The 22,022-nt window shown below is 42.1% G+C and overlaps 1 protein-coding gene across 4 annotated transcripts in view; it reads right to left on the minus strand.

Annotated features, from left to right (window-relative positions):
- Positions 1-22,022, minus strand: part of LOC105543707 (cytochrome P450 3A43) — a 41,809-nt gene that overhangs the window by 19,156 nt on the left and 631 nt on the right. For 2 of the 4 annotated variants that reach the window (XM_011985740.1, XM_011985738.1), the window contains exons 2-7: positions 13,185-13,278; positions 10,889-10,941; positions 5,680-5,779; positions 2,375-2,488; positions 1,720-1,808; positions 279-427 (exon numbers count right to left, since the gene is read on the minus strand). In XM_011985740.1, coding sequence (XP_011841130.1) covers positions 279-427; positions 1,720-1,808; positions 2,375-2,488; positions 5,680-5,779; positions 10,889-10,941; positions 13,185-13,278 — 599 coding nt within the window. Of the gene's footprint in view, positions 1-278; positions 428-1,719; positions 1,809-2,374; positions 2,489-5,679; positions 5,780-10,888; positions 10,942-11,271; positions 11,394-13,184; positions 13,279-22,022 lie in introns of all 4 variants that reach the window. The other 2 variants (XM_011985739.1, XM_011985741.1) reach the window with 2 other exon arrangements.

Consider the following 22,022-nt stretch of genomic DNA (forward strand, 5'->3'; position numbering starts at 1 on the left):
AAAAAAAAAAAAAAAAAAAAAGGGTGAGGAAGATTGGAAGGGGATGTTGGTTAAATGGTGTGTGGCTTCTGAGTCTACAAAAAATGTTCAGAAGTTTGCAAAACTGTTCAGAAGTTAACAACGGTGATGGTTGTGCATATCTTTAAATGTACGAAAAACCATTGACTTCTACATTTTAAGTAGGTGAATTATATGGTATGTGAATTTTGTTTTCAATAAAGCTGTTTTTAAAAATTAGATGAGAGAGAGAGAGAGAAATAACATAAAAGTCCACGTACATATTGAGAGTAAAAAGGGATCCAAAAAATCCAATTTTAAAAGCTTCTTCATATTTTTCAGAAAGGGATCTTGTGGGTTGTTGAGGGAATCCAAGTTCACTCCAAACAATGTGCCAGTGATTACATCCATGGTGTAGGCCCCAAAGAAACTGAGTAGAGTAAGACATGGAAAGTTAAAACCAGCACCTCTTTACCTTCCTTCTGCTATACACACAGCAAGAAGTGCTATGTCAGAGTAAGACAGGTGAAAACCCACACACATTCACAACAACCTGCTGCATCATCTCCCATCATACTCAGGAGGCATTTATTGGGTACCAGTGATGCAGCTGGTCCTGTCCTGGGAGTGATGGAGACACTAAGGTGAGTTAGACCCACCTCTGAGCTCAAGGACCTCAGTCATAGGGAGACACAGACCCAATAATCAGACAATTACAGTCGTCTGTGTTGAGTGTGGATGGTAAAAGGTGCGTCAACACTGTGCTTCTGCAGGACAAGAATAAAATCATTAACTCTTTCTCGGCCAATCAATAAATTTGACATTGCCAGACCCGAGAGTCTACGCCCAGAGCTGATGTCTCTTCAGCACTTTACAGAACAGCCACACCCTGTTCAGGCTTGCTATGAACATCATGTCTCCGCTACAGTCTCTGATAAGGCTCCTGAAACACCTACTCTTCCCCAGCTCCTGGGATCTGAGGTTGCTCTGAGGGCCGATTATTTTTGTAAAAGTAAGAACTAACAGTGATACTGATTAAAGGAATAATAGGTCATTCCAAAGTTGATCGGGGTATCCCATAGCCGAGTGACCATGTGTCCCCAGTCTGCCCAGGACAGGCTGAGTTTACACGTGTTGTTCCAGCATAATTTAAATTATATTCCAGTTCAGACAATAAACAAAAATAGCATTGCCCTACCTATAGCCATTACAGAGTCTTTTAAAATTTAAGATTGGAGAAATTAGAAGTGGTGGGAAGGTTTAACAGTTCATATTTTGGTGGTATCCTCAGCAAAGTAATGAAGGGATTGAAGTTATTCCAATTTCTTCATTGTAACTTTCCTGCCCCAGTCACTGCCAGCCAACAGCTCTCAATCACGTACCCCTCCCACCACTCCATAATGTCTATGCTCAAAACTTTAGTACAATCAGGTTTTTATTTTTTCTTTCTACACAATGTATTATTCTTTTGGAATATCCAAGGGGACAATGTAACAGGTAAGTTATTCCTGGCTCCTGTGCACAGGGGAGAAGATCCTCTTCTCTCAGCTTCCTAGCTTTCTTTTGTGAGCAGCACCATCTTGGGTGGCCTATTGGAGCTGCAACACCACAGCCCTGCTTTTGTCCGGCCACTGGAGTAACCCAACGGTGGGAATATCAGCTCCACTGCAGGCAGCTGGAGGGGCTCATGACAGCTCAGAAGCTCAAGACTGTGCTACTTACTCTTTCAAGTTGGTGGGTTTGCTGTTCTCTGCTTCCCGCCTCAGGCTTCTCACCAACATATCTCCACACTGGGAAATGATGGGGACCATCTAAAACACAACACCACCCAGAGTTAACTATGCAGACTCGAGTCTCAGAAGGACATGGCTTTGCCCAGCATGGAACAGTCAATGATATTTTGTAATGATTGACCATGTCCTCTAGGACACAAATAGAAAAGACCGCCCCTGCCCTCCTTTTTTTTTGAGACAGAGTTTCGCTCTTGTTGCCCAGTCTGGAGTGCAATGGCGCGATCTTGACTCACTGCAACCTCCGCCTCCAGGTTCAAGCAATTCTTCTGCCTTAGCCTCCTGAGCAGCTGGGATTACAGGCATCCGCCACCACGCCTGGCTAATTTTTGTATTTTTAGTAGAGACGGGGTTTCACCATGTTGGCCAGGCTGGTCTCAATCTTCTGACCTCAGGTGATCCACCCACCTCGGCCTCCCAAAGTGCTGGGATTATAGGCGTGAGCCACCGTGCCCAGCTGAAAAGACCCTTTTTAGAAAACTCAAACTCCGTGGACTACCCATTAGAAAGGAACTATGATGATACTTACTACCTGTCTCCAGATTCATCCTTTAAGTTTCTAATTATAAGTCACCTTATTTTCTTACTTCCTTGAATTTTACACTGGTGAAAGCTGGAGATAGCAATGTTCGTATTCTCTTCCATTCTTCATCTTCAGCAAAACTTAAGGCACTTTTCATAAATCCCATTGGACCTAAAGGCTAGAGTTCAAAGCAGAAGCATTTTGTCCTACATAAGTTTTAGAGATCTCCATGGTTGTAGAAAATGTGTTAAACAGACATCATGAATTTAACAAATACTTAGTAACTGTCTACTGGGTGGCAGGCCCTATACTAGATGCTCAATAAAGATTTATCTTGAATGCGTAGCCTCCTGTAAGCATATGGAAGGGGGATGGTGGAATTGAGGCAAGTGGTGTGGTTTCTAGTCACTATATCCCAGTCTCCTTTTAAATGCATGGTTTCCACATGGAAGAGAACCAGTTCTTCCAGTAGAATAGATGGGAACAAGACCTAGCATCTCCTCCAGGGTTGTGCAAAGCAGAAATGGATTGGTGACAGAGACGCAGGTTGGCAGATTGCACGTTGCCTCAGAGCAGCTCTGTCTTTAATACATCTATAACATGAGAAACTTGACAGAGGAGTGGTTTGATTTAGTGACTTTTGAAAAAAAATTAGTAATAAGTAAAAGACTAAGAATGCACTTTGAAGAAACAATGCAATTACATGAAAAGTCCCTCTCTTTTATTTCCCCTCCCAGGATTAGAGGAAAAATAAGGAAAATAATGCTATTTCCCAACTTAGGACAGGCCTATCAGTCCAATAACTTGAAATATTCTTCCATCTTCCCAAACTGTATTTTAAAATGGAGAATTTCAATGCTTATTTATGATAAAACTTGGCAAACTAGGAAGAAAGAGAAATACCCTCAATTTGATATTCTGGAAAACAAGGAAAAAAAATATACAAAAAACCCTTCAGCTAAATCACACTTAATGGTGAAAAAATGAATGCTTTTCTCCAAGATCAGAAACAATACAAAATATCCACTCTCGCCATTCTTATTCAGCATCATATTGGATGTCTCAGTGCAATAGACAAGAAAAAAATTAAAGGCATACAGATTGGACAGGAAGAAATAGAAGGGCCTCTATTTTCAGGTGACATAAAGATCAATGTAGAACCTCTCTAGGAATATGCAAAAAGACTTCTAGAGCTAAAAGGTGAGTTCAGCAAGGGTGTAGAACACAAGATCAACATGCAAAAATCAATCACGCAATTGTTTTTTTCACGCATTGTTATTTCTACGCAATAACAATGACTATCTGAAAATACAGTAAAAAAAAATTGTTTACATGTCAGTGAAAATGAAATACTTCTGGTGTGAATCTAACAAAACATGTACAGGATCTCTATGCTAGAAATTACAAAATGTTGATGAAAGGAATAAAAGAAAACCTAAAGAAATGGAGAGGGATACTATGTTCAAGTTTTGAAAGACTCAGCGTCGTAAAGATACAGATTTTCCCTAAACCGACCTGTAGGTTTAATCCAATACTTATCAAAATCTCGGCAGGTTTGTTTGTAGACATTGACAAGCTTGTTCTGAATTTGCATGGAAAGGAAAAGGGGCCAGGCGTGGTGGCTCACGTCTGTAGTCCCCGCACTTTGGGAGGCCGAGGCAGGCGGATCACCTGCGGTCAGGAGTTTGAGACCAGCCTGGCCAACATGGCGAAACCCCATCTCTACTAAAAATACCCAAAATTAGCTGGGCGTGGTGGTGGGTGCCTGTAGTCCCAGCTACTCGGGAGGCTGAGGCAGGAGAATGGCATGAACCCGAGAGGCGGAGCTTGCAGTGAGCCGAGATCGCCCACTGCACTCCAGCCTGGGCCACTGAGTGAGACTCCGTCTCAAAAAAAAAAAAAAAAGAAAAGTTACTATATAGCTACTATTGTCACCACAATGTGGTACCGGTGGAGGAATAAACACAGTGATCAATGGGACAAAATAGTGAATGAGAAATAGATGCTTAGGTTAGGTGCAGTGGCTCACGTCTGTAATCCCAGCACTTTGGGAGGCCCAGGTGGGCGAATCACTTGAGGCCAGGAGTTTGAGACCCGCCTAGCCAACATGGCAAAACACCATCTCTACTAAAATACAAAAATTAGCCAGGCATGATGGTGCCTGGCTGTGATCCCAGCTACTTGGGAGGCTGAGGCACAAGAATCACTTGAACCCAGGAGGCAGAGGTTGCAGTGAGCTGAGATTGCGCCACTGCACTTCAGTCTGGGTGACAGAGCGAGACTCTGTCTCAATAAAAAAAAAAAAAGAAAAAAAGAAAAAAAAGAGATGCACAGAAATATACTCAACTGATTTTTGACAATTGTGAAAAAGTAACCCCAAAGAGGGCAAGTAACCTTTCCAAAAATGGTGTTGGAAAAATTGCACAGCCACAGGCCACAAAAAGTGAACTATGACCTAAACTTTATATCTTATGCAAAAATTAACACGAAATGTATCATAAACTTAAATGTAAAGCATTAAACCATATCACTTTTTTTTTTTTTTTGAGACTGAGTCTTGCTCTGTTGCCAGGCTGGAGTGCAGTGGCGCAATCTTGGCTCACTGCAACCTCTGCCTCCTGGGTTCAAGTGATTCTGCTGCCTCAGCCTCCCAAGTAGCTGGGACTACAGGTGCCCGGCACCACGCCTGGCTAATTTTTGTATTTTTAGTGGAGATGAGTTTTCACCACGTTGGCCAGGATGGTCTTGATCTCCTGACCTTGTGATCCGCCCACTTCGGCCTCCCAAAGTGCTGGGATTATAGGCGTGAGCCACCGTGCCCTGCCTTGAACCATATAACTTTTAGAAAAAACACCAGCGACAAAGTGTACTAGGAGAATAATTTACAATAAAAGCACAATCTATAAGAGAAAAATGGATAAATTGGCCTCCTCGAAATAAAAAAAAAAGTTTTCTCTACTATAGACCCTGCAAAGCGGAAAAAACAAGCTACACATTGTAACAACAGGAGAATACCAGCAGGGAGCCTCCTGGTGATAGAACAGATCTGTATATATTGTGCTGATAGTCATGCAATTATACACATGGGTACATTCTCATAGTGCCACACACACACATATACACCCGCACAAATGAGGGCACATAAAGCAGGAACTCTGAACAAATTCTGTGGATTGTGTCAATGTCAATTTTCTGTTACTAGAGTGACAGAAATACGCTGTATCTATAGTTAAAGAAGACATCACCATTGGGGGAAACAGGAGGAAGCACAAAGCACTTTCCTGTACACTTTTTGGGCAAGTTTCCATGAATATATAATTATTAAAAAATAAAAAAATTTGATTAATACATTTGAAAATATAGGCCTACCATCCGGTTTGTGAAGACAGAGTAACATTCTTTCACTAGCACTGTTTTGATCATGTCGGGATCCATGATGACCAGCATGGGCTGTTGTCCCTCATACAGCCTGTGTGGGGGAAAACAGAGCTGACTAAACCTCGCATGTCTGATTTTGCAGCTGGAACCACACCAACGATCCAGATTTTGATCCTGACATTCCATCATCCATACTTGTAGTTGTGCAATATAGAGCAGAGCTAGCTCCACGGTCAATCAGGGTATGACACAGAGTAAGATTCTCACCACAGAAGCCACTTAAGCCTTCATACATTGAAGGGTGATGTGGCTCAAACAGGAAAGAGACATTGAAAGACAAAAGAGCTCTTCAAAGAGATCATGGTTAGAAATAACAGAAGCATTTGTTATGTCCAGGTGGTGTATACTTGGACATTCCCTATACCATTCTCCATAATCTCTTGTGTGTTTAAAGTATTTCATTATAGGCTGGGTGCAGTGGCTCACACTTGTAATTCCAGCACTTTGGGGAGGCCGAGGTGGGTGGATCACTTGAGGTCAGGAGTTCGAGACAAGCCCGGCCAACATGGTGAAACCCCATCTCTACTAAAAATACAGAAATAAACTGGGCATGGTGGCTCATCCCTGTAATCTCAACTACTTGGGAAGCCGGGGCAGGAGAATCACTTGAACCTGGGAGGTGGAGGTTACAGTGAGCCAAGATTGCACCACTGCACTCCAGCCTGGCCAACACAGTGAGACTCCATGTCAAAATAAAATAAAATAAAGCTAATCCCAGCACTTTGGGAGGCCGAGACGGGTGGATCACGAGGTCAGGAGATCGAGACCATCCTGGCGAACACGGTGAAACCCCGTCTCTACTGAAAAAATACAAAAAACTAGCCAGGTGAGGTGGTGGGCGCCTGTAGTTCCAGCTACTTGGGAGGCTGAGGCAGGAGAATGGCATAAACCTGGGGGGCGGAGCTTGCAGTGAGTTGAGATCCGGCCACTGCACTCCAGCCTGGGTGACAGAGCGAGACTCTGTCTCAAAAAAAAAAGTAAAATAAAAAATAAAAATAAAATAAAATAAAGCAAACAGTAATGTAATCCTTTTCATTATTATTTTTTAAAATACTGTCTTCTTTTATCTTCTTGTTAGCCAAAAAATGACAAGAGACAGGAGTCTTGATTAATAGTTTCCTTTAGCCAAAGTTTGAGAATACATCTGGGAAGAACACCAGCCACAGGAGGCTCTGTGACCTGTGCTTTTTCTAAAGAGGGTTTTGGGAACTTCAGAATTTAAAGGAGAAAGAGCAAGCAGGAGAGAGAAGAGGGAGAGTGTGTAGGTAGTGAGGCAAACAGTCACATTCTTGAAAGGCTCTGAGAAGTGCTCAGCAAATCTGCATTTTGCTTGTGAAAAGAGGGCATAGAGGAAAAAGTCAGTTATATATTTGTATTGTGACAAAGAAATCTTCATTTTACGTAAGATAATGCAAACATGTGAAAAGAGAGAATAGAGGCAAAGTCGATTACGCATTTAACTCTGATTAGATGGAGGGATAATTTCCTGGTCTTGTCCTTGTCCTGTGCCTGCTGAGATAAACCAGAAATGGACATTGTCAGGGTAAGTGAGATTCAACAGAACTTGGTTTTAAGGGCTGGTTCATGGTGGGGAAGGAGGATATGTATCCTAAAAGATTTCAGGACTCATAAGGAATGTCCTTGTGAGAAACTTATGAGGGAAGCCATCTGGGGAGATACCATTTTGGGAATCTGGCTTTTGTATGAGGTTATGACATGGCATTGTGAAATTACGGCTATATGATTTGAACTAAAGGAAGGCAGTATTGCATGACTCAGTTTCCAACCATAACTTTTCATTTTGGCATAGTGAGTTTGGTCATATTTTTGCTATTAATTTAGTCAAGGTAACTTTTAAGGATAGACATGACCATTTTATGGGTCTTTTAAAACATTTGATCTTTTAATTAATTGTTTAGAATAAAAGGTCACCAAACTTTTAAATTTAGAAGTCTTAATTCAAAGGCTCCCACTATTTTTGTCATTGACAATTAGAATTTCTAATGAAGTACTTATTCTAATAGCACATAGAGAGATTGAGGCTGGAAAGGTGGCCTTGTTATGCAAAGAAAACCTCGTAGGTAATAGCCCTCAGAGAATGTGTCAGATCCTTTTCTACTCTTCCCTAGATTCAGACAAGAGAAGTTCTGGTAAGGCACATTAAAATGTGTCAAAGTTGGGAGGCTGAGGTGGGAGGATCACTGGAGTTCAGGAGGCAGAGGCTACAGTGAGCCAAGATGGCACCACTGCACCAACCTGAGTAACAGAGTGAGACTCCACCTCAATTAACAAAAATGTGTAGGGCGCAGTGGTTCACGCCTGTAATCCCAGCACTTTGGGAGGCCGAGGCAGGTGGATCACGTGGTCAGGAGATCGAGATCATCCTGGCTAACATGGTGAAACCCTGTCTCTGCTAGAAATGCAAAAAATTAGCTGGGTGTGGTGGCAGGCGCCTGTAGTCCCAGCTACTCGGGAGGCTGAGGCAGGAGAATGGCGTGAACCCAGGAGGCGGAGCTTGCAGTGAGCCGAGATCACACCACTGCACTCCAGCCTGGGTGACAGAGTGAGACTCCGTCTCAAAAAAAAAAATTTGTAGGCCAGGCACGGTGGCTCATGCCTGTAATCCTAGCACTTTGGGAGGCCAAGGTGGGCAGATCACCTGAGGTCAGGAGTTTGAGACCAGCCTGGACAACATGTTGAAACTCTGTCTCTACTGAAAATACAAAAATTAGCTGGGCATGGTAGTGGGTGCCTATAATCCTGGCTACTCAGGAGGCTGAGGCAGGAGAATTGCTTGATCCCGGGAGGCAGAGGTTTTAGTAAGCCAAGATCACCCCATTGCACTCCAGCCTGGGTGACAAGAGCAAGACTCCATCTCAAAAGAGAAAAGTGTCAAAGAAATATATTTTGGGTTGCATATTGATTTTTCTTAACTGGTTGGAGTTTCTAGAGGGGAAAATTGACATTTTGTAGCTGTGGGAATTCCAGTAAACATTAGAGGGGGCCAAGAGTTGGTAAAACCTAGAGGAAGGTAGATTGAAACCCAAAACAGAATGTTATCACACAATTTACAGAGGGTCAAGATCTCCAAGCACATGGGGAAGTTATAGCTAGCTGACAATAAACCTTGATCCTCAGCTACCAAATTCCAAAATGAAGCCCTACATCAGCTCCTTACGTGGAGGTGGAGCTCAAGCTAAAAACTGTTCTCCATCATTATGGAAGCAGGAAACTCACCTTCCTTGTTGGAAGTAAGTAAAAACTCCCAGAAAGGTGCTCTATGGCAGAAGAAAATTCAAGTCTCAAGCAACAGTTTGTGGGAGATCAAGGATCTCTAGAAGAAGACACTCCCAGACCTCAACACATGAGACAATTGGTTAGAGTGATAAAAAGCTCTAGCTGGTTCTAGCACACTGATGTGAAAATTTCTGCAGGTTGAGGGCCAGACTCCACTCAGTGAATCCCATTGTGGTCACCAGGGTGTTAACCAAAAAGTGACTGAGGCAGGTGTCTTGATTGATAGAGGTTTATTGAGTCAAAGCTTGAGGGTACATCTGGAAACACATGAGCCACAGGGGTAGCTGTGACCTGTGTTTTTCCAAAGATGGTTTTGGGAACTTTTGAGCTTAAAGAGGAAGGAACCAGCAGGAAGGAAAAAAGGGGGAAAGAGTAGGCAGTGTGCAAATGATTACATTTCTGTAAGGCACCAATTAGCTCTCATTAAATCTGCATTTTACATGTGAAAAGACAGAGTAGAGGAAAAAATCAATTATGCATTCATGTTGTACTCAGAAAATCTACATTTTACATAAGATATACACATGAAAAGAGAGAGTAGAGGAAAAGTCAGTTACATATTCATCTCAAGGTAGGTGGAAGGATGATTTCTGGTCTTGTCCTTGTTCTGTACTTGTGATAAGCTGGTAATTTACATGATCAGGGTGTGAGTCACAGAACTCAATGATAGGGCTGGTTTATAGGGCAGATGTGTATCATGAAGCATTTAGGGGCTTATGAGGAATTTCCATATGAGCAACTTGTGAGGGAAACCATCCAGAAAGATATGTAGCCTTCTATTGATATAGGAGCTAGAAAAAAAATTATTTAGGCAGATAGTGAAGGCAAAGGGGTCCTCAGCAAGGATTCCCTTTTAATACAAAGCTGCCCCCCAAATCATTTCTTTTCTAACAAAGAGCAGCCTGAAGAAAATCAAGCTGCAGACATCAATACGCAAGCTGGAAGCTTGCATGGGTAAATGCCGGCAACTGTGCCAATAGAAAAGGGCTACCTTGGAAGTCAGGTATGTTCAACATGGAGGCTCCATCTTCCCTTATCTTTGTCACCTTATGTACAGTAAAAAAGCAGGCAACATGGTGCCAGCCAGGTAGAGAACCTATCTGCATAATAAAATATTAGGGTGGGGCAGCCAGCTTCTTCACGTGTTATGCAAACAGCACACCTAGTCCTAACCAGTTTTTTATGTGCTATGCAAATGGCACACCTGGTCCAACCAATCTTTCATGCCCTATGTAAATCAGACACTGCCTCCTTAAGCTCGTCTATAAAACCTCCTGCACTTTACTACAGATCGGAAGACCCACTGGGGACCCCCTTTCTCTGTGGGAGAGAGCTTTTCTCTTTCACCTATCCAACCTCTGCTCTTAACCTTACTCCTTGTGTGTCCGCATCCTTAATTTCCTTGGCGTGGGACAACAAACCTCGGGTATTACCCCAGACAGATGACGTCACTTTACTATTGTTGTGGAAGTGTGGCTTATGTATGAAGCTATTGCTCAGGGTGATGAAATTACAGCTATCTGTCTGGGGTGAAAAGGAAGGCAGTAATGTATGACTTAATTCTCAAGCTCAACTTTCTCTTCGGCATAGTGAGTTTAGAGCGCGAAAGATTTTATTTTTGTTCACATCCCAAATATGCATGGAGTTTCCTATGACATGTATATTCCCCTTGCAATGCTCAATTCCCAGATCATCTTTTTCTTTTAGATAGCCTCTCTCTGTTTGTTACTTAGGTTGACAAGAAGTTTATCCAAACGGACTCTGGGCTGAGATTGTTCTCTCTGCAGTAAAATCACTCAACATAGCAACAGCTCTATCTAATGCAAGTTTCCAGAATACTCACCCCCACATTTCTCCATATTTTTCATTACATTCTCTGTCAAATTTCCAAAGACCCTGGCAGAAGAAACAAAATACAATTCAATTATTATTTCAAATGTACTGAACCCTACATTTAACTGGGGCAAAAATGTCAAATACAATGACGTTAGGCTTGCTACCATTTACTGGCAGTTAGAGGTTTTTTGTTTTGTTTTGTTTTGTTTGAGATGGGGTCTCGCTCTGCTGCCCAGGCTGGAGTGCAACAGTGTGATCTTGGCTCATTGCAGCCTCCGCCTTCTGGGTTCAAGCTCTTCTCCTGCCTCAGCCTCCCAAGTAGCTGGGATTATAGGGGCCCACCACCACACCCGACTATTTTTCGTATATTTAGTAGAAACAGGGTTTCACCATGTTGGCAAAGCTGGTTTTGAACTCCTGACCTTAGGTGATCCTCCTGCCTCGGCCTCCCAAAGTGCTGGGATTACAGGCGTGAGCCACCACGCCCAGCCAGGAATCTTATTCAGAGACCTCTTAAGGAAAAGGAGAGAAAATAGAGAAGATATTTGAAGTGGAGAATTTAAAGTCACTTTTAAATTTTCTCTAACTAGTGTAGATATTGAATGACTTACTTTTGTCTATGAACACTAAGCAACTTATTGTCTTTCTGATGTGCTTTCATTTCTGCATATGTTGTCTCTGCAATCTCATAAATCCCTGAATTATCACCACCATGGGAACATGAAGAAACTGAGGCTGAGGGAAAGTGAGTGAGTGTCTCAAGGGAATGTGCTATCTTTTATCTCCTCGTTCAGCATCCTTTTCATCTATCTCTTGTGTTCTTTCTAGAATTCTAGCTGAATTAGAAAGTCAAAAACATCAGGGACCACTTTTAGTCTAGCAGATTTAAATAAAAGTCCAAGGCATTTTGTTGAGTGAGAAAATGAGTGAGTGGGCAAATGACAGAATGGACTCACTTTCCAGTTTTCCAGCTTAACACATAATAAGTGTGGGAAATGCCACCTCTAGATGTCAGACAGCACATTACAGTATTCACTCAGAGTTGTCACTTCTGACACTTAAAAACAAACCTTCCTGCTTCCTTGTTTCAGTTTTGATGTTCTCACTAGGCAACATATGGCCCAGGAAATGTGGATTTACTAAAGAATTGACCTGGGAAATATGAAGAGAAAATTATTGCTTTTTCAGAGGGTAAAAAAGGATGAAATTCTGAAGTGGTAATTTGGCAATGAAGGCCTCAGTTGGGAGAATTAGAATCTGAGAAACAGGCCTCAGGTCTGTAAGACAGAAAACTTGAGTCAGAGAGCAACCTATACATAGGTTTTCTTACTGGCCTTGTGGACATACACTTGTGACTTTCCATTTTGGCCCCAGGCCCTTCGTGGAGCAACAGACCAGGGTAACCACAAGGCTCAGTCAAAATTCATAGTCCATGAGACACGTATTACCTCCTGTTTAGATAATTAAATTTTGAATACGTTTGTCAAATTATTCCCTTTCTAGTTATTTTGTTAAGTAATTTTGCCTTTCTTTAAAAAAAAAAAAAAAACAACAGAGCTCATTTTGTGGTTAAATATCTGAAGTTGACGGACAGCCACCATGTTGCCTTCAGTATAAGCACTCCCTGCTCAGGCTCATTCACAGGGCGCTGCCTTTCAAGAAAAGCAGCAGGAAAGCAGAACCTTCTTGTTCTTCCTCTCAAATCTGTAATATACATCATGGGGAGAAGAAGCTGGAGCACAACTATGGAACTACCTGCAAGGAATTTAACAGTTCTTGACAGAATTCAAGTATGTGCAAATTATCCAGTGGTGAATAGCTGCCTCATGAACTGAATTTTCAAAGCTGTCCAGGAGGAAGGAAACAAAAGGCTACCAGAGCTCTTGCTACAAACAGGAAAGTTGGAGTCTGGTACACGACGCTAACAAGCCGCTACTGGGGCTCCCATTTCCCCATTTCTGTTTTTCTCTTAATACTAAGGACAACTGTACCTTCTCAGAAATCTGCACAGGGCAAAAGGAAAGTCCTCTTTACGGTTCGCAAAGTCTGAACATCAAGTCCTGAACTTCGAGTGCTGATCTCCCAGATATCTGTGCCATTCAACTGAGGCAAACCCAAGCCCCCTGACCATTAACATGGAAGTCCTGGTGTACACCTGGCCATGCTCTGGGTAGGGCCTACACACCATTTCTGAAAGTGTAAAACACTGGCACTTCCTCCTGAGGAGGAACATTCTTACTGATAGGACTAAGCTTGGGTTTGCATTGATAAGAAGCAAAAGAGGGAGCTCAAATAACACTTACCCTAAGGTAGAACAAAATAGTTCCTAGGAAAGGCAGAGGGGTTGGCCCAGGAATTCCCAGCTTCTTAAAAAGTTTATGTGAATGAGTCCCATAACTATAAAATAAAAGGTTACAGAAACTGTAAATTTATAGATATGGGGCTGGCCAGACATTACCTTGGGAACTGGAATGTTCAAGGGAGGGAGGTAACATGGAGGCGATAAATAACAGAAATTCTAACAGCAAAAATTACATTTTGTAGCAGGATTTTAAGGAATCAGAGAGATCGATGGGGTTCAGGAGGATATTTATTAATTATTTAGGTACACCGGCCCAGTCGGATTAACATCCAAAGGACTGAGCCTTACTTTCTTCCAAGCCCGAGTCTCCAGGTGCTCCTGACTCTGCCTCCTGCCTTATTTTGGCCAACGATGGGTAGACTGGCACATACAGGGATGGACATTCCTCAGGTGAGACCTGAAAAACTGATTTTGGCTGAAGCTTCAGGCATTCCTGCAAGCCCTACTCTAGTCACATCCCAGAAGCTGACTAGTCTATGCACAGCCAAAACTAAGAGGACCATCTCCGGATAAGTAAATGTGGATACAATTTATAAGCCTAGTCATAATTCTGTCAATACTGATTGTTCTGTTGTTATGTTATTACTGCAAATGCTGCAAATGTCTATGCCCAGAGGAAGGTTTGCCATGCTCGTGTGTAGAGTAAGCACGTTTCTATTACATTCACTAATGTTGTTACCATTTCTGCCTACACTAAAAGGGAGAAATCTCTAGAAGGATGCTCACACTGTGTACACACTACCTGGGTAAGGAATACCATAGTTAAAACTCTACTGTACCATACCTACTATGAATGTACAGGAACCAAGTTAGGAACCTGCACATACAACCAGACCACCTATTCAGTCTGTGACCCAGGAAATAATCAGCTATATGTATGTTCTGACCCTACGCTCTTACCCTATGAATTCTGGTTTGAGATACATATTAAATCAGATTGAGAAAAAGAAGGAGAGCTTACAACTCAAACTAAAGAAGACCTTCCCTTGTATAAAAGGCCTATTTCCTTGTATTTTGATGCCTACCATGCCACGTATGCTCATAATCCTAAAAAACCAGAAGCAGTCTGCAATGGTTTGACACAAGAGAGGCTTAGCAACAGCAGTCCTAAACATCTATATGGAGAACCACAAATCGGATGCCCAGACTGTAACATTCAGTGGTCTACACTAACACAGCTCCAACACCTATATTCAGGAAAGACTGCTCTGCTAAGTAGTATGTCAACCAAACCAGATTGTGAGACAAGGACAAGCAATCCTTTAAATTTTACTGTCTTAAAGCCAGAACTACCTTTTTGGTCTACAGGACAGACAGCACTATTATGAATTGATAGACAAGCAGCAGGCCTTAAAGTTCCACTACTGATTGTCAAAAAGACTAGAAGAACTCAAATGTGTCCAACCCTGCAATTCCGGGTCCATAAGTCATTCTATAAGCATTTTGATGAGCCAGTGCCTGAGCTTCCCCCATCAACCAAAAACTTATTTGCTCAACTAGCTGAAAACATAGTTGGCAGCTTAGGAATTTCCTCATGCTGTGTATGTGGAGGAACTAATATGGGGGACCAGTGGCCATGGGAGGCAAAGGAATTAATGTCACAAGATAACTTCACTTCACTTACCCTACCAGTGAACCAACAGCCTCAGCCAGTGTTTGGTTGTTAAAAACCTCCATAATTGGAAAGTACTGTATTGCCCAGTAAGGAAAGGCTTTCACAGAGGCAGTAGGAGAAACAACCTGCCTAGGGCAACAGTATTATGATGAGACTAAAAAAAAACTCTATTGAAGAAATGCCCAGAACGACTCCTACTTACCAGATCGAAACTCCTTCTCTTGATTCTCTACTCTAAGCCACACTTGGCATCAGCTAGAGGCTCCAAATGCTTAGAAGGCACCCTCTGGCCTATATTGGACCTGTGGAGCATGGGCATATCAGCAACTGCTGGCTAAATGGACAGAGGCTTGTGTGTTAAAAACAATCAAGCCATCCTTCTTCCTAATTCCTCTAAAGCAAGGGGAACTCTTAGGATATCCCATTTATGATGAAAATGAAAGAAGAACTAGAAGAGGCATAATCACAAAAATAAACACAAATATCAAAAAAGATGTGGACATAGGAGACTGGAAAGATAATAAATGGTCTCCTGAAAGAATCATTAAATACTATAGCCCAGCTACCTAAGTGCAAGACAAGTCATGGGGGTACCGTACCGTACCCCATCTGTATGCTCAAGTGTATCATAAGGTTGCAGGCAGTCCTTGAAATCATAATCAATAAAACATCAAGGGCACTAGATTTATTGGCAATACAAGCAACACAAATGAGAAATGCTGTATATCAAAATAGACTGGCTTTAGATGACCTCTTAGCCTCAGAAGGAAGAGTATGTGAAAAATTTAATTTAACCAAATGTTGCTTAGAAGTTGATGATAATGGTCAAGCTGTCATGAAAATCACAGCTAGAATGCGTGAGATGGCACGTGCTCCAGTTCAGACTTGGTCAGGATGGCCCCCAGATTCCATATTTGGAGGATGATTGTCAGTCTTTGGAGAATTCAGAACACTCATTAGTGGGTTCTTACTTAATTTTGGCATTTGCCTCATCCTCTCTTGCGTTTTACCCCTGTTTATTAGGAGTATTCAGTCAACTACAGAGGCAATAGTAGCCCAACACACTACCGCGCAGTTGTGGCTTAACCAGATATCAGCTGCTGCCGGTAGAAGAAAAAGCTCAGCTCCGTGATGAGGTGGTAAATAGTGGTGCTTTCTATTAACACCTCTGTTATAAAAAGCACCAAAGGGGGGAATGGAACAGGAATTAAAAGAAATTAAAGAGCGTGTAAGAAGAAACTCAGTTGTATGTAAAAAACCCAACTTCCCCTGAAAAACAGAAAGAGCTGGAGTCTTTTAAAAACTAACTGCCTCTTTTTCTGAGTCTAGTGAGCCTTATCTCTCCTCCCTTCCCAGGCATTGTGAAGACCCTGTTTCCCTAGCTGTGCAACTGCAAGGTCACTAGACAGATAAACTCAAGTTGCAAAACATGTGATTCCTTGAAAAGTAAGAAATGATGTAATGCATATCTCAGTTGAATAACTGTATTTGTTTCTCGCTTCTATAGCATGCTTCCCTCTGCACAGATCTCCCCTCTCCCACGAAATGCTTAAAAGGTAACTTAATTCTTTGTTCAGGGCTCAGTCCTCTGGAGTTTAATCCGACTGGGCTGGTGCACCTAAATAATTAATAAATATCCTCCTGAACCCCATCGGTCTCTCTGATTCCTTAAAATCCCACTACATTTCAATCTTCATCTTTTTTGCTGCCTCCTCTGTGAGACCCCAAAAAGTCACAATAATTAACTAAAAGCAGCTAAAGTCTGCATGATCCCAGTGCTAGAGTGAATGCTTAATAAATGTTCCCAAATTTGAGTGCTCTTAAAAGGTTCAGGCTGGAATTCTTCCAGGGCATTTCATTCATGCATATCTATTTAGTTAATTGATTCTTTCCTGATTTGGAAATTCTCTTTCTAGGTGTATTAGTCCATTTTCACACTGCTATAAAGAACTACCTGATACTAGGTAATTTATAAAGAAAAGAGGTTTAATTGACTCACAGTTCTCCATGGCTGGGGAGGCCTCTGGAAACTTACAAACATGGTGGAAGGTGAAGGGGAAGCAAGGCATGTATTACATGGAGGCAGGAGAGAGAGAAAGACAGACAGAGAGAGAGAGAGAGAGAGAGAGAGAGGAAGTGCCACACTTTTAAAACCATCAGATCTTGTGAGAACTCATTCACTATCATGAGAACAGCATGGGCGAAACCACCCCCACGATCCAATCCCTCCCACCAGATCCCTTCCTTGACACATGGGGATTACAATTCAAGATGAGATTTGACTGGGGACACAGAGCCAAACCATATCACTAGGCAAAAATGGTGAGGTTTTTTTTTTTTTTTTCCATCTTTTGAACTGATAATGCATTTGTGCATCACTACATCCATTGAATTACAGAGGGTCACTGAGACCCTTTGGTGACACTGTCTTTCTTGTTTTCTCAGAGCTGTTTATGCTTTTTCTTCCCTCTAAACTCTGACCTTGTTTTAGGATCTGGCCATTCTTAAATGTTCCTCCACAGAGAAACTTTGGAAGAATCATAGCGTTCTTATTTCTACAGAATGGAAACCATGTTCAAGGCTTCCATTGGTTTCATAGAAATGTGAGCACCTTCCAGCTACATGCAAATCTCTGTGGTCAGATGATTTGATTTATATAAACTACAGTAAATGTGATTGACCTATCTGTTCTCTGAATGGCACTATGCAGAGGAACCAATGACTAAAGAATAAATTTCAAGGCTGTTCCTCCTCTTGCACAATCTGGCCCTCCAACTGGTGATCCTTACTTGATAAACACAATACCAGTCATGCTCACTTTTTTTTTTCTCAAAATGATCAGTTACACAGCAGTCAGTTTACTGCTTCTGTACATCAACTACCTCTGCAGGAAAACTCATTAAGTCTGGTGCTCCTTATGGCAGGCCTGCCTGCAACTCATCTTTGATGGGTTATGTGTGAACTCCATCAATTGCAGGTTCTGGATCCTTGTAGAACTTCCCACTCTGGTGTTACTGAGGGATGGAAGACCGGAGGAAAAAGAGAGGCTGCATCCCACCAATTTAACCATGCAGCTGCTGGTGCCACAAAGACCCTATAAAGGTAAATTAGGAAAGTGTGGCTGAAAACTATGATGTGCATAAATAGTTTTAAATGTCCCATAAGTGCTTTCAGCTGAGAGAGAGGCCTTCCAAAATTCAGAAACATTTCTGTTGATAGAAAAGATTCACTGTGCTACATAGCATAAGTAACCATAAAATATTCCAGACAGTTGAATTAGAAACTTGATTTCTCTTCTTTGTAGGTTAGCTTTTCTTAGATCCTATTTGGTACAAATAAATAAATCTTATAAAATGTGATAAAGCTGAAAAACTGCATGAAGAGAATGTGTTTGAAGGACCCCACAGTGGCACCTTGGCCAGGCCCAGCTGTGAGCTTGGTTCCCTCTGTGGGGATCTTTTCCTACTCACACATCACAAATAGCCCCTTGGGTTGGCGCTGTGGCTCACACCTGTAATCCCAGGCCAAGGCAGGTGGATCACGAGGTCAGGAGTTCAAGACCAGCCTGGTCAACATGGTGAAACCCTGTCTCTACTAAAAATACAAAAATTAGCTGGGCATGGTGGCACGCGCCTATAGTCCCAGCTACTCAGCAGGCTGAGGCAGGAGAATCACTTGAACCTGGGTGGCAGAAGTTGCAGTGAGCCAAGATTGCACCACTGCACTCCAGACTGGGTGATAGAGTGAGACTCTGTCTCAAAGAAAAAAGAAAAATAAGGACACCTCTCTACCTGCTCCATGAGGCCAGGAATCTCATCACCAATGAAGGATGTATCCTCTGGTACTAGAACTTAAAGGGCAGCAAATATTTAAAATCCAAATTGGTTTTAAAGTCTCCTGTCTTTTCAGACTGCTAGCACATTTCATATGAGGGGAGAAAGAAATCTCTTTGCTGATGCTAAGCTCCCAGAGACTGGAAGGACAATGTGACAGAAAAGAAGAGAGTGTTGAGATTTCCTCTAGATCTCCTCTGCTCTAAAATGTAATCATATAGAAGTAAATTGTGGCCAGGTGTGGTAGCTCATGCCTATAATTCCAGCACTTTGGGAGGCTGAGATGGGTGGATCACCTGAGGTCAGGGAGTTTGAGACCAGTCTGGGCAACAAGATGAAACCCCCTTCTCTACTAAAAGTATAATAATTAGCCAGGTGTGGTGGTGCATGCCTGTAATCCCAGCTACTCGGGAGGCTATGGCAGGAGAATTGCTTGAACTCAGGAGGTGGAGGTTGCAGTGAGCTGAGATCGTGGGGCTGCACTCTAGCCTGGACAACAGAGTAAGATTTCATCTCAAAAAAAAAAAAAAAAAAAAGAAGAAGAAGAAGAAGAAGTAAATTGTTGTGCATGTTACAGGGTGGAGGAATTGAGTTTCAGGACAGAGGGCATTTCCAGGCCAGGGGAACAGAAAGGAGAGAAGAGCTGAGTTTAAGCCTCCCGTGAAATCTGGGGTGCCCTGTGGTGCCTTAAGTAAATGATGCCCTGTGGGTGAATGGGAGTGGGGAAGAAACCATTTATGCCTATCATGAATGGGCAATCTTTCTACATATCTCTATATCTCTTGCCATAGACACAGAATACAGAAGTGAAGGTAATGAGATAAGACCTCCTAGAGTCTCCCTTCTGCCCCCAAAATGCCTGGAGCTAAAGAAGTAGGTGAGGTTCCCACTGAACATGATTTCCAGTTGTTTACAATCCATTATCTGCCCATGGTAAATTCTGGTTGATTAGTCCAGGTAGATCAAAACTCATAGTCAATCAGAAAGTATCCCCAGGATTGAATGATGTCAGCAAACACTCTCAGTAACAGAAATTGGAAGTTGAATGAAGAGAGGGTGGATAATGTTTATTTACTCCTTCAACGGATCTGTGTAACATCTGTAGGGTCAAGAGAACATTCCTCTATGGAGGTTTGGTATTTGAGTCTGAGAAATGAACTGACAGTGGATCATTTAATAGGAGATAATCCTTATAAATTTATCTCATACATGTGCATGGAAGCCTTGAAAGATATGATATTCAAAGAATGGTCCGATGATTGAAGCTTAAATAGCATTCTGAAATACAAAAATGTAGCATCTTCTGATGGGAAGTGGGTAACACAAGATATGAGACAGTGAAGGGAGAAAAAGCATGATAAACAAAAGTCATCTTATTATAATGTCTGTCAGGCATCAGTGCTCCAAAGAATAAGTATTCTCAACCTTTAGTCTTCCTTCCTGTGAGTTAATATTCTTTTTTTTGTTTGTTTGAGACGAAGTTGCCCAGGCTAGAGTGCAATGGCACAATCTCAGCTCATTGCAACCTCTGCATCCTGGGTTCAGGCGATTCTCCTGCCTCAGCCTCCCAAGTAGCTGGGATTACAGGCGCCTGCCACCATACCCAGCTAATTTTTGTATATTTAGTAGAGACAGGTTTCACCATGTTGACCAGGCTGGTCTTGAACTTCTGACCTCAGGTGATCCACCCACCTCAGCCTCCCAAAGTGCTGGGATTACAGGTGTGAGCCACTGTGCCTGGCCTTGCTAATATTCTTTTTGATGAGATTATAGGGAGGGGGCTCAAGACCATGGCTTTTTTTTTAGGATGTCCTTCCTTTAGGTATGAGAACTTCAGAGAAAGCCCCTCCCTGTATTTTAGGAGAAATAGCAGGGTTGGGAGACAGGAGAACATAAGAGTTACCTTCTGAAGCCTTTCTGAGACCTTTCAATCTCCTTTGGTTCAAAGTCCTCAACTTGCCAAAGTGTCATATTTTGGGGTTTCATTTTTGGAGCCCCAATATACCCCTGTCATAAATGTACATACTAAAGCTGAGTTGGTGCTAGTGGAGACGACAATTGAATTGGTAGCTGAGTCGCAAGGGATCACATTAAACCAGTCTGAACCAGTCTCACATTCCTAGCAATGTCAATCCAGTTAAACAGCTGTGCCTTATTTCAGGAGGTGGTGTTGCAGCTGTGCTGTCATGAAAGTTAGGTCTGTATATGGTGCAGTTAAACAGGTACTTAATAAGAGGTTGTTCTACCAAAGCAAAAGAAGACCAAAAGTTAATCATTTAGCAGACTAGTTTCTGAGTTCACAGGGCAGCCAGATAAAAAGATTTCTAGATATTGGTTTTGAAACAGCTCCAATTGGTGTAGAGGCAGGCAATGTTGATCTGACAGATTTTTCTCTCCTATAGCTCCTTGGGGCCAGATCTGAAAGACTTTAAGTTGTTGTAATTTCTCTGGAGTCTGCTCTATCACAAAGAATTCTGCAAAAATCACAACTCTTCCTGCCTTTTTGGACCAAACCAATGTATTTCTTAAATGTATTTGATATCTCATGCCTTCCTAAAAGTATAAAACCAAGCTGCACCCTGACCACCTTGGGTACCTGTTCTCAAGACCTCCTGAAGGCTGTGTCATGGGTCATGGCCACTCATATTTGGCCCAGAATAAATCTCTTCAAGTATTGTACAGAGTTTGGCTCTTTTTGTTGGCAGCATGAATTACTCTTTCTCTATTGCAATTCCCCTGACTTGATGAATGGGCTCTGTCTAGGCAGGGGGCAAGGTGAATCCCTTAGGTGGTTACAATTAAAATCCATACACAATTTTACATGCATATGCACTGGAGGCCCACAATATATGAGACTAAAATAAGGACTGAATGATTAAAGCTTAAATAGCATTGTGAACTAAAAACGGGGGAGCAGCTTCTGATAGGGAGTTGCTGACACAAGTTATGGGAGGGTGAGGGGAGAAAACGCATGATGAACACATTTTATTTTATTATGGAGATAAAGTCTCTCAGGTAGCAGTGCTCCAAAGAATAAGTATTATCAAACTTTTTCTCCTTTCCTGTGAGTTAGTCTTCTGATTGATGAGATTATTTGGAGAGGCTCAAGACAATTGCATTCTTTTTGGAAGATCTTCCCTTAGTCAGATAAGAGAACTTCAGAGCAAGCCCAACCCTGCACTTTCAGGAGGGAAAGAATGGGGGGTGGGTAGACAGAAGAAAGTCAGAAGTTCTGAAGGAATTTGTGAAATCTTTCAGTCTTCTTGAGTCCAAAGTACTCAGCATGACAAAGTTTCTTTTTTTTTTTTTTTCTTGAGAAGGAGTCTTGCTC

The sequence above is a fragment of the Mandrillus leucophaeus genome, unplaced genomic scaffold (genome assembly GCF_000951045.1).
Source record: "Mandrillus leucophaeus isolate KB7577 unplaced genomic scaffold, Mleu.le_1.0 Scaffold29, whole genome shotgun sequence".
In the NCBI taxonomy this organism is placed as follows: domain Eukaryota; kingdom Metazoa; phylum Chordata; class Mammalia; order Primates; family Cercopithecidae; genus Mandrillus; species Mandrillus leucophaeus.